The sequence below is a fragment of the Aspergillus eucalypticola genome (genome assembly GCF_003184535.1).
Source record: "Aspergillus eucalypticola CBS 122712 chromosome Unknown BO83scaffold_30, whole genome shotgun sequence".
Lineage (NCBI taxonomy): Eukaryota > Fungi > Ascomycota > Eurotiomycetes > Eurotiales > Aspergillaceae > Aspergillus > Aspergillus eucalypticola.
This window is the reverse complement of record NW_020290304.1, coordinates 187,542-199,538: the sequence shown is the minus strand read 5'-3', so window position 1 is coordinate 199,538 and position 11,997 is coordinate 187,542. Positions and strand designations below refer to the sequence as shown.

The following is an 11,997-nucleotide window of genomic DNA, read 5'->3' as shown; positions in this document are numbered from 1 at the left end:
AGCCGCTATGTCTAAACCATCCAATCAGGTGATGTGTAGGTTGGGAGTTAGGGTGCAGGGTTCAGAGGGTCGTGTGCCCGAACCCATGTCCTTTAAATGAGCGGGTGAAAACTTCGGCTATTCTTGGGCCTGGCGCTTACTACGTAGTGCGGTGAAGCGATTGGACGTGATTGTTGCTTGGTATGTTTTCTTCATAAGGTTCATACTACCCATGAGGGAATGTCAGAGACCATTGGTGAAGTAGGTAGGGATTGTTGTGCACTAGGATTCAATTAGATAGCGTTAAGCAGTTATGAATCCACCTTTCTGGATCGATTTACAACATGCGTGTGATGCACAAAAAAAGCTCTTGCTGGTATATTTAGAGCACTAGCATACATTGCGAAAGGATACAGCATTCTGATCAAACAAACAAGGATATCTCAAACATGAATTATTTAAACACATTTACCAACTTGACCCAACAAGTTTTAGATCACCAATCATCTCAAGCAGTCGTGACCTGTCGCTTGGGCGCCGGCACATCGCCGTTATAGTGTACTTTGTAGGCTGTAGTAATCCAGGTTAGCAAGATTTCAAGCACAAATCGGAAAGGCAAACTCACTAGTCGGGAACGGAGAGTAGCTGCCATAGTCCTCCCGCAGGTATACAGAGAACCCAGCTTCCTGGGGAATCTTCTTCAACTGTCCTTGAGCTCCAGGAGCAGGACGGAGAGTGTCCAGACGGACAACAACCCGGACCATGGCAGTCACCGCAGCCAGGGTGGCATCCTTACCCAGGCCACTCTGAGGGCCAAGGCCATAGTGAAGGTAGGAGTCAAGGGGGCGGTCAAGGCGAACCTCGTCAGGCGATGGGAAGGCCTGAGGGTCACGGTTTGCCTTCGCCTATGTGGTATTAGCGATGCTCGTGCTTCCAAGACTGGGTGATACGTACCGAGCCGACAAAGACCTTGTCGCCTGCCTTGACGCGGTATTGACCGGTTTCATCAGACACGTTGATGTCGTTCTGAGCCTCGCGGTAAATGCCCAGGTTGCCGTTCAGGCGGACAGCCTCCAAGCAAAAGCGGGTCAGCCTGTCATTAGCTTCCGCAGTATTCTCATTGGCCAGGCGGTTGATCTCTGGGAGATACTTCTGGCCCTCGGTAAGGTAGAAGTGGATGATTTGGGTGAACTATTCCAATGTCAGTAATGTATGTAGTAATATGCAGCATAGGGAACCTACCATTTGAGACTGAGTGTGGACCATCTCAACAGCTGCCGGCAAGATCTGGCCCCAGGTCACATCGGACACTCCCAGACCACTCTCCAAGAGGCGCTTGATCAGCTGATCTCCATAGTCCTTCAGGGCATTGTGATCGTCGCGGAAGCTATCGATGATGCCGTGAAGGAAGCCAGGGTGGTTGATGGACTTGACATGGGCTTCCACAACCTTACCCAGCTCCTGGGAAACCGCGCGGGCTGCATGTTGGAGAGGGAAGGACTTGGTAGGGTCAACATCGAAGAACGTGGAAGTGAAGACCACCGCCATGATCATGAACATCTCATGTTCGGTAAAGATGCCGCGAGGATTGCTCTTCGTCTTCAGTGGCAGCGAAAAGACCTTGGAGACGAAATGCACAGGCACGAGGTTTCCGACACTGATCTCGTTAGCATAATCACTATCTTACGTCGGTTTAGACGACTTACTCCCTTGCAATGTCAACCTGCTTGTTACCAGCAAGCTTGCAAGACTTCTCATTGAGTAGCTTTAGGGTGGCGTCCTCGTAGAATTCTTTGACGCTATTCCTCCACTGCTCATTGTCGAATGACTTGCTCCAGAAGTCGGCGCCCCCCTTGCCGGCATGGATCGAGCTGAGTCCACCCCAGGGCACAGTGAAGTCTTTCTGGCTGTTCAAGACTAATTGCGCGTTGGAGTAGGACAACAGGTTCGGAACAGGCTCCGTGTAGCGGGGTCTGTCATACGAATAGTGGGACTCGCGACCGAGGTTCTTCATGATGTTCCTGTTCTCGGAGGGAATGGTCATTGGGTAGTGCGCGTAGATGGAGTCAGGCTTGAAGTAGCTAGGGAAGGCCCGCATCGCGAGCTTGTAGAACACACATCCCTGGTTGATGTTAAGGTCATAGCGGACCTCATTGTATCCCCAGTTCGTGAGGTTACGTGGGTTGTAGTCGATCTAGACAAATTAATAGCGATTCTTATAGGCATGCTGGGTTGACTCACAGTATAGTATCTGTCACCACGGACGAGAGCCACGGCATCGGAGAGAACCGCGCGGGAGATGGTGTAGGTAGGCGCAATACCAACACCGGGGATCATGGGCTCCTTCGCTTCCTCGGCGACAATACCAGGGTAGAGCTCCACATAGTCTGGGTGCTCATACAGGTGTCGCAAAGCGTCAGCGACCTCCGGGTCAGAGTTGATGTCCTCGAACTTTTCGTATGGCTTAAGGTCGAAGAACTTGCGAAATTCGTTCAGAGAGCCGACGTTCCACTTGCGACCCTGCTCAATACCAATGATTTCCACAGATTTCAGGACCTTGGGCACATTCCGTGCACCGAAAGAGCCTGCAATGGTAAGTAAATTGGCTATTCTGTTTGTAAGAGTTACACTCACTGGCAACATCTTCAATCGCATTGGACAAGATTCTAACGAGGTCTTCGTCCTTGAATGTTCCATCTTCCTGTCGCTTCAGACCGGCAAATGTGCGCTTGGACGGGTCCTTCGGAATCTCTTGCTCGTATTTCTTAAGCCCGAAGAGAAGCTCACGCATGGAGACCTCCGAGGCAGGCTTGCCCATCAGCTCTTCGTAGACCTCTTCAGTCCACTTCTCATCGTTGGCACTAATAGCAGAATGCCAGCGGTATGCGAGGTTGAATTCGACAGAGCACTGGTTACCGAGACCCGACGGGGTACTCTTAGTGCCTTCCATCTGAACTCTAGGGTCCTGTTGCTAGTTAGCTTGCTCCTTGCTTCTTTACCATCTGTGTTCACTTACCAGGCACCATGTGCTGTTGCTGCGATTCAGGTTGACGATGGTGCGCAAATAATCGTACAGCGTGATGTTGATGAACAGGCCGCATGTAACCCTATAGAGCGTCAGGAATACATGCTTGCAGTAATGCGATTTGGAACATGACATACAAGCGTCCGGTCTGGAAAAGATCGTTGTCATACTTTTCCCAGGCCTTCTTAGCCTTCTCTTCGTCGAGACGAGGATCGGGCTTGTTGAAGCGACCGTTTTCATTGATCGCTGCCAGCTCCTCCACGACCCAGTTGTGGAATCTGTTTAGTGACCGGTTAGAAAGATTTTAGTATATCAGGAAGCGAATGTATTGCGAACCTGCTCAGCATAACCATCAACACGGAGCAGGCCGGCGGGAAAGCCTGGAGCCGCTGTTCCGAAAAGGTATCGGGCTTCAGTTTGCCATCCTTGAAAGTCCGGACCAAGTTTTGGTCTTCCTGATCATCGCCGTACAGGATCGAGAGATCAAGATAGGCTGAAGTCTTGTTAACATGAGGGGTCGTGTAATCGGTCTGGAAAATGTCTATATTTGCTGATTAGCGCTCTGCTGTGACGTTGCTAGGGAGAGCTGGCGAACCATGAATGACGAGAGACGCCCAATCGAAGAAAAGACTCGACACCTTGTTAGGGTGAGGGGTAAACTTCTCGCGCGCGAAAAGACAGTCGAAAACAAGACCGGCATCAGGTAAACCGCCGGGCTGGATAGTCAAGGGCGCGATTGAGCGAGCGTAAGGCGTCCCCGCAGCGCCTAGCCAGGGAAGTGTAGGGTTGTTGTTGGAACCGTCTGCTGAGCGGTAGGCATATTCCTCTCCCATGTAGCTGCCGAGTATTAGCGTGAGCGCACTTCACGGGAAATATATCAAGCCTCAACTTACGACAGAGGAGGGTGAGGCAAGGACCCCCACAGTTCGTCCAAAAAGGCGTTGGTGAGGTCGACGCGGGTTTTTGAGTTCCCCGGGAGGCTGCTGACAAGCTGTCGGAAGAGTTGATTAGCATCCTTGCAGTCAAGATTCAATTTCAAGTTGTTTGCCTCACCTGGATAATACGCTCCATGAGCATAGTCTTGTCATCAATGTATTCTCCCTTGGCCTTCGTTTTGATAAGGTCTTTCAGGGTACCAATGTCCTTGAAGCCCAAGGCACGAAGGTCCTTGAACAAGCTCCCAGAATGCTCCTGCTCGAGATAGGTGCCATCGCCGGTCTGGTTTGGTAGAGGACGCCGGGACGCATGCAAGACCTGGGCATATTTCTCAAAAACAGACACGCCGTCATCGCTTTCGACGCCGTGATCGCTGTGACTCTCATCTGAGGAGGATTTGCGCGGGGCCGGCACTTTCGACTGGCGCTTCTGGCCGTTCACCTGCGTTCCATTCGGTTTAGAATCGCGATCGCCTTTCGACGATTTCTTGAATGTCGAAGAGAATCTGCGCAACATTATGATTATACCACTTAGATAACTTATAAACAAACGAAGACAAAGTAGAGTGTATTGGAATGAAACGCGGATAAAAAAAAAGAGGGAGCAGAGGGAGGAGGAGTAGTAGGAGGAGGAGAAGAAAAGGTTAACCACAAGCTATTGGGATTGCGATCCATCGGAAGAATAGGGTTTTAAACGACAATGCATGGGGTCATCATGCTTTGGGGCCAATTTCAATCACAAATTATTTACTGTGTCCGCCATTTTGTGGACCCAGCCCTCGAATCTCAATGGCGACAATAGTAATTGTCCGACACCACTAGCATGTGCACCGTATCGAAGTTGCTGCTGATCTTTTGATCAAGCCCCGCGAGAATGTGCTACGATCTCCTTGGGTATGGTTGAACCTTTGTCCCGGAAAGAGTGGAGTAAGTCGGGTTGGCTGAAGAAAGGGGGCGTGTGCCAAGTGGGAACGAACGTGGTTCAGCTGTGCGAGGTCGGTCTTGGATATTGCCCAAGGTACGGGAGACAAATGATATGCGGGGATGCGTACAGGATCTACATATTCCTTCACTTAAAATGATACCTGAAGTTGATTGACTGGTCAAGAACTGGTTGGCAAGGTTCAGGACGCCACGCGAGCGGCAAACGCAATCCTCTCGCCAGTCGAGACACATTGGGTAAAAGAACCAAAGAAGACCATTGTAGTCGTACTTAGATATTTACAAAGAAGGGGAAAGAAATCCCACTGGCTCAGTGCCGGTAGTCACAGAGAAGCTACAACTTGTTTTGGCGAGTGATCGATGCCAAGCAATCATGTCGAACGGGACCATGGCACTGGAACAGGGAAGGGTCACCTCCACTTCGGCTCCAAGGTGCCAATTGCAGGGTGGCATTTAGTGGTCCGCCGTCGGAGCAAAACACCGGACGGTGCCGAATTATTGGCGAAATCCCCAAGTTCATCCGAGCGCAGCGCCGCAGGTTGGTAGAGTGGGCCTCTAAAACTCTACCCCCCCATCTCCGCTTAACTAGCCCTCGAATATCTGGCCAATGGCGTCGAGATTGAAGAACTTGACATTTGAGCCGAGTGGATCACCTCCAGCCCACACTGCTCACCGTTCATCAGAGATTTGCAGGATGGCCTCGTCCATCTGCAGCCCCTCGGATGCAAGGGTAACACCAAATGGATGGGATAGGAGGGGATGAGCAGACATGTACAGGATAGGCACGGCACAGGCGCATATCTTTAAGGCTGCGGTCATTGGCGGATCCCAGTGAATGTGAGGAGTCCATCGAAGAAGGACAAAATTTCGACACGAATGGCAGCGGAGTCCAATCAAGAGCAGACCTTAAGGTACCCACGCGTTCGCAACACGGGATCATCCTCATTTAACTTTCCCAGGTGTTCGTGGCTTCTTGCCGTCGACTTCCCAGGTCAGTGGCATCAATCTCTACACACGCCATACTTGAGATTGTGACCTTTTTCATCCATGAATCTCGAACACGGGTGTTGTCTCTATCGAATAGTAAGGCCCAGGTATGACAGGTGGAAAATGAAAATTAAAAAAAGCAATCAAAAACGTGCAGAGACTGACACGCAACCTTCCATCTACGCGGATGAGCTAAGCGGTGGATCAGACCAGCTAACTGGAATAAGACGATCTGCATGGGTAGGGTATCCACATCGTACTGATTTGGTGAACTTCATCATGAGGCCGCCCGATCGATCTGATCGTGAAAGTCTGATGTGGTCGTTCCTAGCGGAAGCCAGTGAACAGCTAACAATTAGCTAGCAATTAGCGATAAGAGAAAAGGGAGGGAAAAGGAAGAATCCACAAACATGAATCTCGACCGGGAAAGTCATGCCAGTGCTGAGACTTGTGGCTGGCTGGCTGACAGCCAACTCAGTCCGGGTAACTTGGAGCGAGGCAGATAGTAGTCACACACCCACACACACAGAGAGAGAAAAGGGTAGAGAGAGGAGATTTTGTCGGCTGGACGTCAACAACAAATGTTCTGGGTCACGCTTGGCAAACAAGTTTGTTATCTATTGAGTCCGACAACTGTTTTTGGAAAGGTAATTGACCGAGTTCTGTGAGACTGAGAAAGGGATTAGGCGAAGGTTGGTCATGTCAAGAGAGTGCAGTCCCATGGGAGCCGATCGGGAGCATCCGAATGGTTCGTGGAGGCTCCAGCCATCAGGCCGTCCAGGCGTCAAGGCCCACCCGGACGGGAGATACCTCAGGCGGTCAGGCCTCCCGCAGCTGGACGATCTTGCCCAAAGGGGGTTAAGCTGATCACAATAGGCTATCCGCTATTCCACTGTATCTCCCCCGACGAACTCGACAAACTTTGGTCCCAAGTGCTTTTGCTGTGCACTGTGAGGACTCAGGACTGTCCTGAGGACGGCTGGCAGTCGCCTTTGCAGCTGTCCCAGGTGGGTCGCCCATCCCAGCCCATGACTCTCTGCTGACCCCAGAAATGTCTAGCACTCGCTTTGGTGGATTTTTACTCCTTCCTGTTTGGCCGGAAATTCTTTCCCCTGCAGCTACTCACGATAGTACTTCCTTTGGACTGCACAATGAGGGGACCTGCATCTGCCTTGGTTGTCGCAGCGCTGAACTTTGTCTATCACAGACACAGGAACTATTGTTTTCTGTCTCTTGCCGGGTCCCCCTTTGCCTCCCTTCATTGCAATCCTCTCCCCCACCAAATGCTCTCCTATTCTGCCCATGGTGGAGAAGATCAACCTTCTGCGCCAGCCACTCTTTCCCCTTCAACCCACCCCTTGCTTTTCGAACTTGGAGGTCTGATTGCTTTATCTGTGATTGTGCAGGCTGGACTTGACAAGTATAGTAGTGCATACACACAGAATATGCAAAATTTCCGAAAGCCCTTCAGACCTTCAACAAGCTTCAAGTCAGTGATCGTTACACTCGGGGAGACAGATATCCAAACATACTGCTTACCAATTAGCCCGTGAAAAACTCTGATTTTGTCGATTCTATTATGTTATATACAAATTTGAATGCGTCTGATGATCAGAGTATCTCCACCGGCGGAAAACTCGGGAAAGATCATCTTTCCTCGTGTCTTGGATCTCTGACTCAGGCGGTGGATAATCTCTAACTAAATGGGTAGGGGCGTGCTAACACCACGTTCTTGGCGACCTGCCATCTAAGAATCTATTCCTGACACCCGAACCCACCCATGGGTCGTGCTCAACAATCACTCACCAGCGTAGGAACGTCAAGACAAACTAGTGTTGCAAATAGTGCCCAATATGGTCCGTGAAGGTGATCGCCGGATGGGGTCTATGCGTGTGAGCCTGGCATTTGCCATACGCACAATCCCTGTAGGCGCAGTCTTAGCCTCTGGCCACCAATTCTGACGAGCTGAGCTGAATGGACCAATTTCCGCAAGTCCGCAGCTGACGTCTGCCAGGATTATGAAGGCCGGTGGGGTACATCCTCGCCGAATTAAAATGACTGGTCAATAGTGAAAGGCAAGGGAAAAAAGATGTGATGACAGCCTTCCCACACTAGCTGCCAGGAATGTCGGCTGGTACAACCTCATCCGCCAACCACTTTTCTTGTATGTTCCACTTAGCGAAACTAACCCGGGCAAAATTCCGAGCCTGCAGGAACTCTATCAGGGGAGGGGGGAAGCGTCCGCGTGCACCCTCTTTGACGGGCGCGGCGTAGGGCCCCGAGTCTTAGTCGTTCATGCATAAGCGGCCATACTGCCCCATCTCCCTCGGATGTATATACACCAAGCCCACCTCCACGCTGGTCGGCACATAGCCTACCACCTGGAAAGGAGATCAAATCTCCCTCCACACTACGGCCACATGAAGACTGGCTGCGCTATATCCTCCTTTTTACTGATTGTTGAAAAAATGGAAGCCACCCAGACGCCGTATGGCCCTGCACGGGTCCCAAAGCACTTTGTCCTGTGCTTTGATGGCACTGGAAACAAGTTTAGTGGGGATTCCTCGGATAGCAATGTTCTCAAGATCTTTCGGGTGAGTAAACTCCAAGGCAGGCCCCGCCAGACTAGTTGCCCTTTGTGATCGGTTCGCTGATTCGGAACTTGAAGATGCTCGATCGGAGTAAGAGCCACCAGTTCCACTACTACCAACCTGGTATCGGAACCTACGTTACAAGCAAGTCGCTTTCTAGCCATGGGAGAATTCAGAAGATCAAATCGGCATACCTCAAAGCCAAAGACTCCGCAGTTGGTTCCTCTTTTGACGAACATGTGATGGGCGGTTACAAGTTCCTCATGAGGTACTACCAGACTGGCGACGACATCTACTTCATCGGATTCAGTAGAGGCTCTTATATAGCGCGCTTTCTGGCCGAGATGCTCGACTATATAGGCTTACTCGAAGCCGGAAATGAGGAGCTAGTTCGATTCGCCTGGAAGACGTTCGCCAAATGGCAGCAGCGACGAGACGACAATAAAGAGGAGAAGGAAGAAAAGAAGAAGCTGTTTCGCTACATGAAAGCGTTCCGCGAAACATTCAGTCGTCCTATCAGTAGGATCAAGTTTATGGGCCTATTCGATACGGTCAATAGCGTTCCCAGATTCGAGTCGGCGTGGATGGAAAGAAGTAAATTTCCTTATACCGCCCGAAGCTCGGCTCGAGTCATTCGACATGCGGTCAGCATTGACGAGCGACGAGCCAAATTTCGCCAAGACTTGATCTCTGAGATCAGGCCATGGCATGATAAGAAACACCCCATTCAAGAGCGAGGACGACAGTATATGCAGCATCTCCGTCATCCTCTGGCGGGCCGCAGGAATGGAAATGTACCTGTGCTCAGGGTCAACAGCGGTAATATCGGTACGGACGATGGCGCACCACCCGCTGAGCACGATGAGGAAGAGACGGCATCGGTCTACCGTAGTGCCCACGCCTCTCACGAAAATCTTCATGAATGCCATCCATACCGCGCAAGCAATCTTGCAGTGCCCAGAAGGAGTCTGAACCTCGCCATACCTATACCCACAGAGTCAACCGAGGATCTTAACTCCATCAGGAGTGGACAGTCAGGGCAGTTGTCGCTTAACATACCGCTCGCAACAGGCCAAGCCGACGAAGAGGATGAGAGAAAACAAGACATACAAGAAGTCTGGTTTCCCGGCTGCCACGCCGACATTGGAGGAGGATGGGAACGGGCCAAAGGCGAGGAATGGCCATTGAGCCATGCGCCATTGGTGTGGATGGTCCAGGAAGCCAAAAAGGCCGGGTTGCAATTTGACCCGAAGAAGTTGAAGCAGTTCGAATGCGACGAAGAATACGACGGAGAATATACCCCAATCAACGAACACAGCCGATGGCACCCTCGACACGAGTTCTGTCGCGATCCTATTCACAAGCAAGCTGGAAACGGTCAACACATGCTCAAGCTGGCTGGTGATGAGCGAAAGAAGAATGCTTCCGAGTCAAGCAACAGCTTCCACGATGCCCTTGTCGCCTCCAGCACGGACGGCTTCTTGCACGACTGTCTGGAATTCAATGCCGGCTTATCGCCACTCTCCGTCATAACCTGGCGCATTATGGAGTACCTTCCATTCCGACGGATGGACCTACAAAAAGACGGTTCATGGAAGCCAATTCGCTGGCCCCTCCCTTGCGGAGAGGTTCGCGATATTCCCGATGATGCTCAGATCCATGTCTCTGCACTGCGTCGCATGCAGACGAATCTCAACTACCGCCCAGGTAACTTGATCATGGGCGGAGGCGGGCGCGGTAAAAAGATAGCACCGCCAGAATACGGAATCGGGCAATGGGAGCTGAAAGCCCACGAGGGCGATCCCGTCCGGGAGACATATGTGCGGAAGAAGGACGCGACAATGTGTGAGGATGAACATCACCACTGATGTTCATCCTTTGTTTGGGATTCTTTCAAAACTTAATGAGAATTTTTGTGGGGGGTTCTTGAGGACCCAAGTCACAGTCTGATAGTTAGACTGAGAAGATAGAATGTAGCCATTTTGGCAGTGCTAATTAATTGCCGAGATAGATGTTGTATATTCGATTAACACACTTATTGATAGATGCTGACGCGAAAGCGTCATAGATAGTGAATCACTACCTTGGCGGCAGAAACCCGATCTGTTCCATCGGCCACTGAAGCCAAGCTCGATAAACAGGTTCGCGGAGCTGATGATAAATCTGCGACAATATATGAGTACCACAGCCCTTCATACACCATATCCATTCCAATTGATGTAAGAGCACACAAAAGTATCCCAAGATCACCATAGAAAGGGGCCGGTATTCTTTCAAAAAGACCAGGAAGTCATGAGGAACACGCAGAAGCCACCTGAACACGTCTGATGTTTCAAGCCGCCATCCTTTCTCAAAACATATCGTAAAGCAAGTGCCCAGATGGAAGATCGCGTCACGATAGACCTGCTTTTCGTGATCATCTGCGGCCTCATGTAAGACGAAACGGTGAAAGTCCTCGAGGAATTGGTGCTGCGTTGGCGGCTCGGGGATCTCGGAATAATCATGACGTTGTCGATGCACGCTGAATAATGTTCTCAATGGCCCCGATTTTAAGGACTCCTGAGCAAAGTCGATAATGGTTCCAGTGCCTCGGATAATCATTAGCCAGTTGGCGATTTCGTGGTCTTCCCAAAGGAGAAAGTTGCCCATTTTGAGCGGTTTGGCGCAGCAGATGAATGATGAAAGCGCCGAGAAGAGGAATAACGGCGTACAATTGTCGTATGTGATGTTGGCTATTTCTGGAGTTGCGAGTTTCAAGGATGCTTCGTGATGGTAGCTCGCCTGGGAAATATACTGTTCCTGTTTTTCTGGGCGTAGAACGGCTAGATGCAATGCGGACACGGCTAGGATTGCGCGAAGGGTATAAGGCGCCTTGAACGCTATTTGGGGCACTTCGATGCGCCATAGTGTCTGGATAACCGGGTGAAACGAAAATGTATAGGCGGTGGAAGTACTGTAGTGATGCAGAAGCTCCAGGTCGGCAATGGCCAGTTCTGGCCCTGGTGCCGCCGCCATCTGCGGCTGACTTGCACCACCGCTCGGAGTGCTGGGGTTGCTTGGTCTGTAGTCGGGTTGCGGAGTGGATGTTTGGCTAGATAAGGAGTTCTGATCACTTAACAGGGATGACTCTGCCATTCGAGTCGAGAGAGCAAACGAGCAATGAACTCCATGTCTCTTGCAATTGCCGCATGTCGGCTTCTCCTCTCCACACTGGAACCAGGTCAGCATCGAGATCTCCAATGCATTGTGTGCTCGACCACTAGCATGCTTGGACGTACCTTGACTTTTCGCAATTTGCATTGTTGACAACCGCTGCGTGACTTTCGGTGAGACCGGCGGCCTTTGATAGTAGAGTTGTTGTGCATTTTCCGCCAGGGTTCGTGTATGTTCGGCAACACTATGTGTAGGATGTACCAAGGCCAATCGTGTATGAATGAATAATTAAGAGAAGCAACCCGAGTATCTGGAGATGAGAGATATGATCCAAGTAGAATTTGAAGGCTAATTGGAATTCGACTTGGCTATCCAGGGTCCAGGA

General features: G+C 50.8%; 3 protein-coding genes across 3 annotated transcripts; 1 reads left to right on the top strand and 2 right to left on the bottom strand.

Annotated features, from left to right (window-relative positions):
- Window positions 1–366: 366 nt before the first annotated feature.
- BO83DRAFT_346047 (peroxidase/cytochrome P450 family protein) lies at window positions 367–4,538 on the bottom strand. The gene is made up of 13 exons (XM_025528762.1): window positions 4,058–4,538; window positions 3,898–3,995; window positions 3,600–3,841; window positions 3,341–3,545; window positions 3,142–3,282; window positions 2,996–3,086; window positions 2,614–2,944; window positions 2,221–2,564; window positions 1,686–2,173; window positions 1,222–1,636; window positions 934–1,170; window positions 605–884; window positions 367–549 (listed from the first exon to the last, which is right to left on the bottom strand). Exons 1-13 carry the CDS (start codon window positions 4,454–4,456, stop codon window positions 488–490), a joined length of 3,333 nt encoding a protein of 1,110 aa, XP_025384011.1. The 5' UTR covers window positions 4,457–4,538; the 3' UTR covers window positions 367–487.
- A 3,798-nt stretch (window positions 4,539–8,336) lies between these two features.
- Window positions 8,337–10,327, top strand: BO83DRAFT_322171 (T6SS phospholipase effector Tle1-like catalytic domain-containing protein; the record flags this gene model as incomplete). The annotated part of the gene is made up of 2 exons (XM_025527883.1): window positions 8,337–8,462; window positions 8,537–10,327. 2 exons carry the CDS (start codon window positions 8,337–8,339, stop codon window positions 10,325–10,327), a joined length of 1,917 nt encoding a protein of 638 aa, XP_025384010.1.
- A 211-nt stretch (window positions 10,328–10,538) lies between these two features.
- On the bottom strand, window positions 10,539–11,824 carry BO83DRAFT_322262 (Zn(II)2Cys6 transcription factor; the record flags this gene model as incomplete). Its single annotated transcript, XM_025527889.1, has 3 exons — window positions 10,539–11,458; window positions 11,495–11,669; window positions 11,738–11,824. The coding sequence occupies 3 exons, from the start codon at window positions 11,822–11,824 to the stop codon at window positions 10,539–10,541; spliced, it is 1,182 nt and encodes a 393-aa protein (XP_025384009.1).
- Between the last annotated feature and the right edge of the window lie 173 nt (window positions 11,825–11,997).

Bases quoted from the DNA above. Each gene is read 5' to 3' on its own strand.
- BO83DRAFT_346047 (XM_025528762.1), bottom strand. From the start codon at position 4,456: ATGTTGCGCAGATTCTCTTCGACATTCAAGAAATCGTCGAAAGGCGAT. The intron at 2,565-2,613 runs GTGAGTGTAACT...TTACCATTGCAG, and splicing joins TGCGATTGAAGATGTTGCCA to GCTCTTTCGGTGCACGGAAT. The intron at 2,174-2,220 runs GTGAGTCAACCC...TAATTTGTCTAG, and splicing joins GTGGTGACAGATACTATACT to ATCGACTACAACCCACGTAA.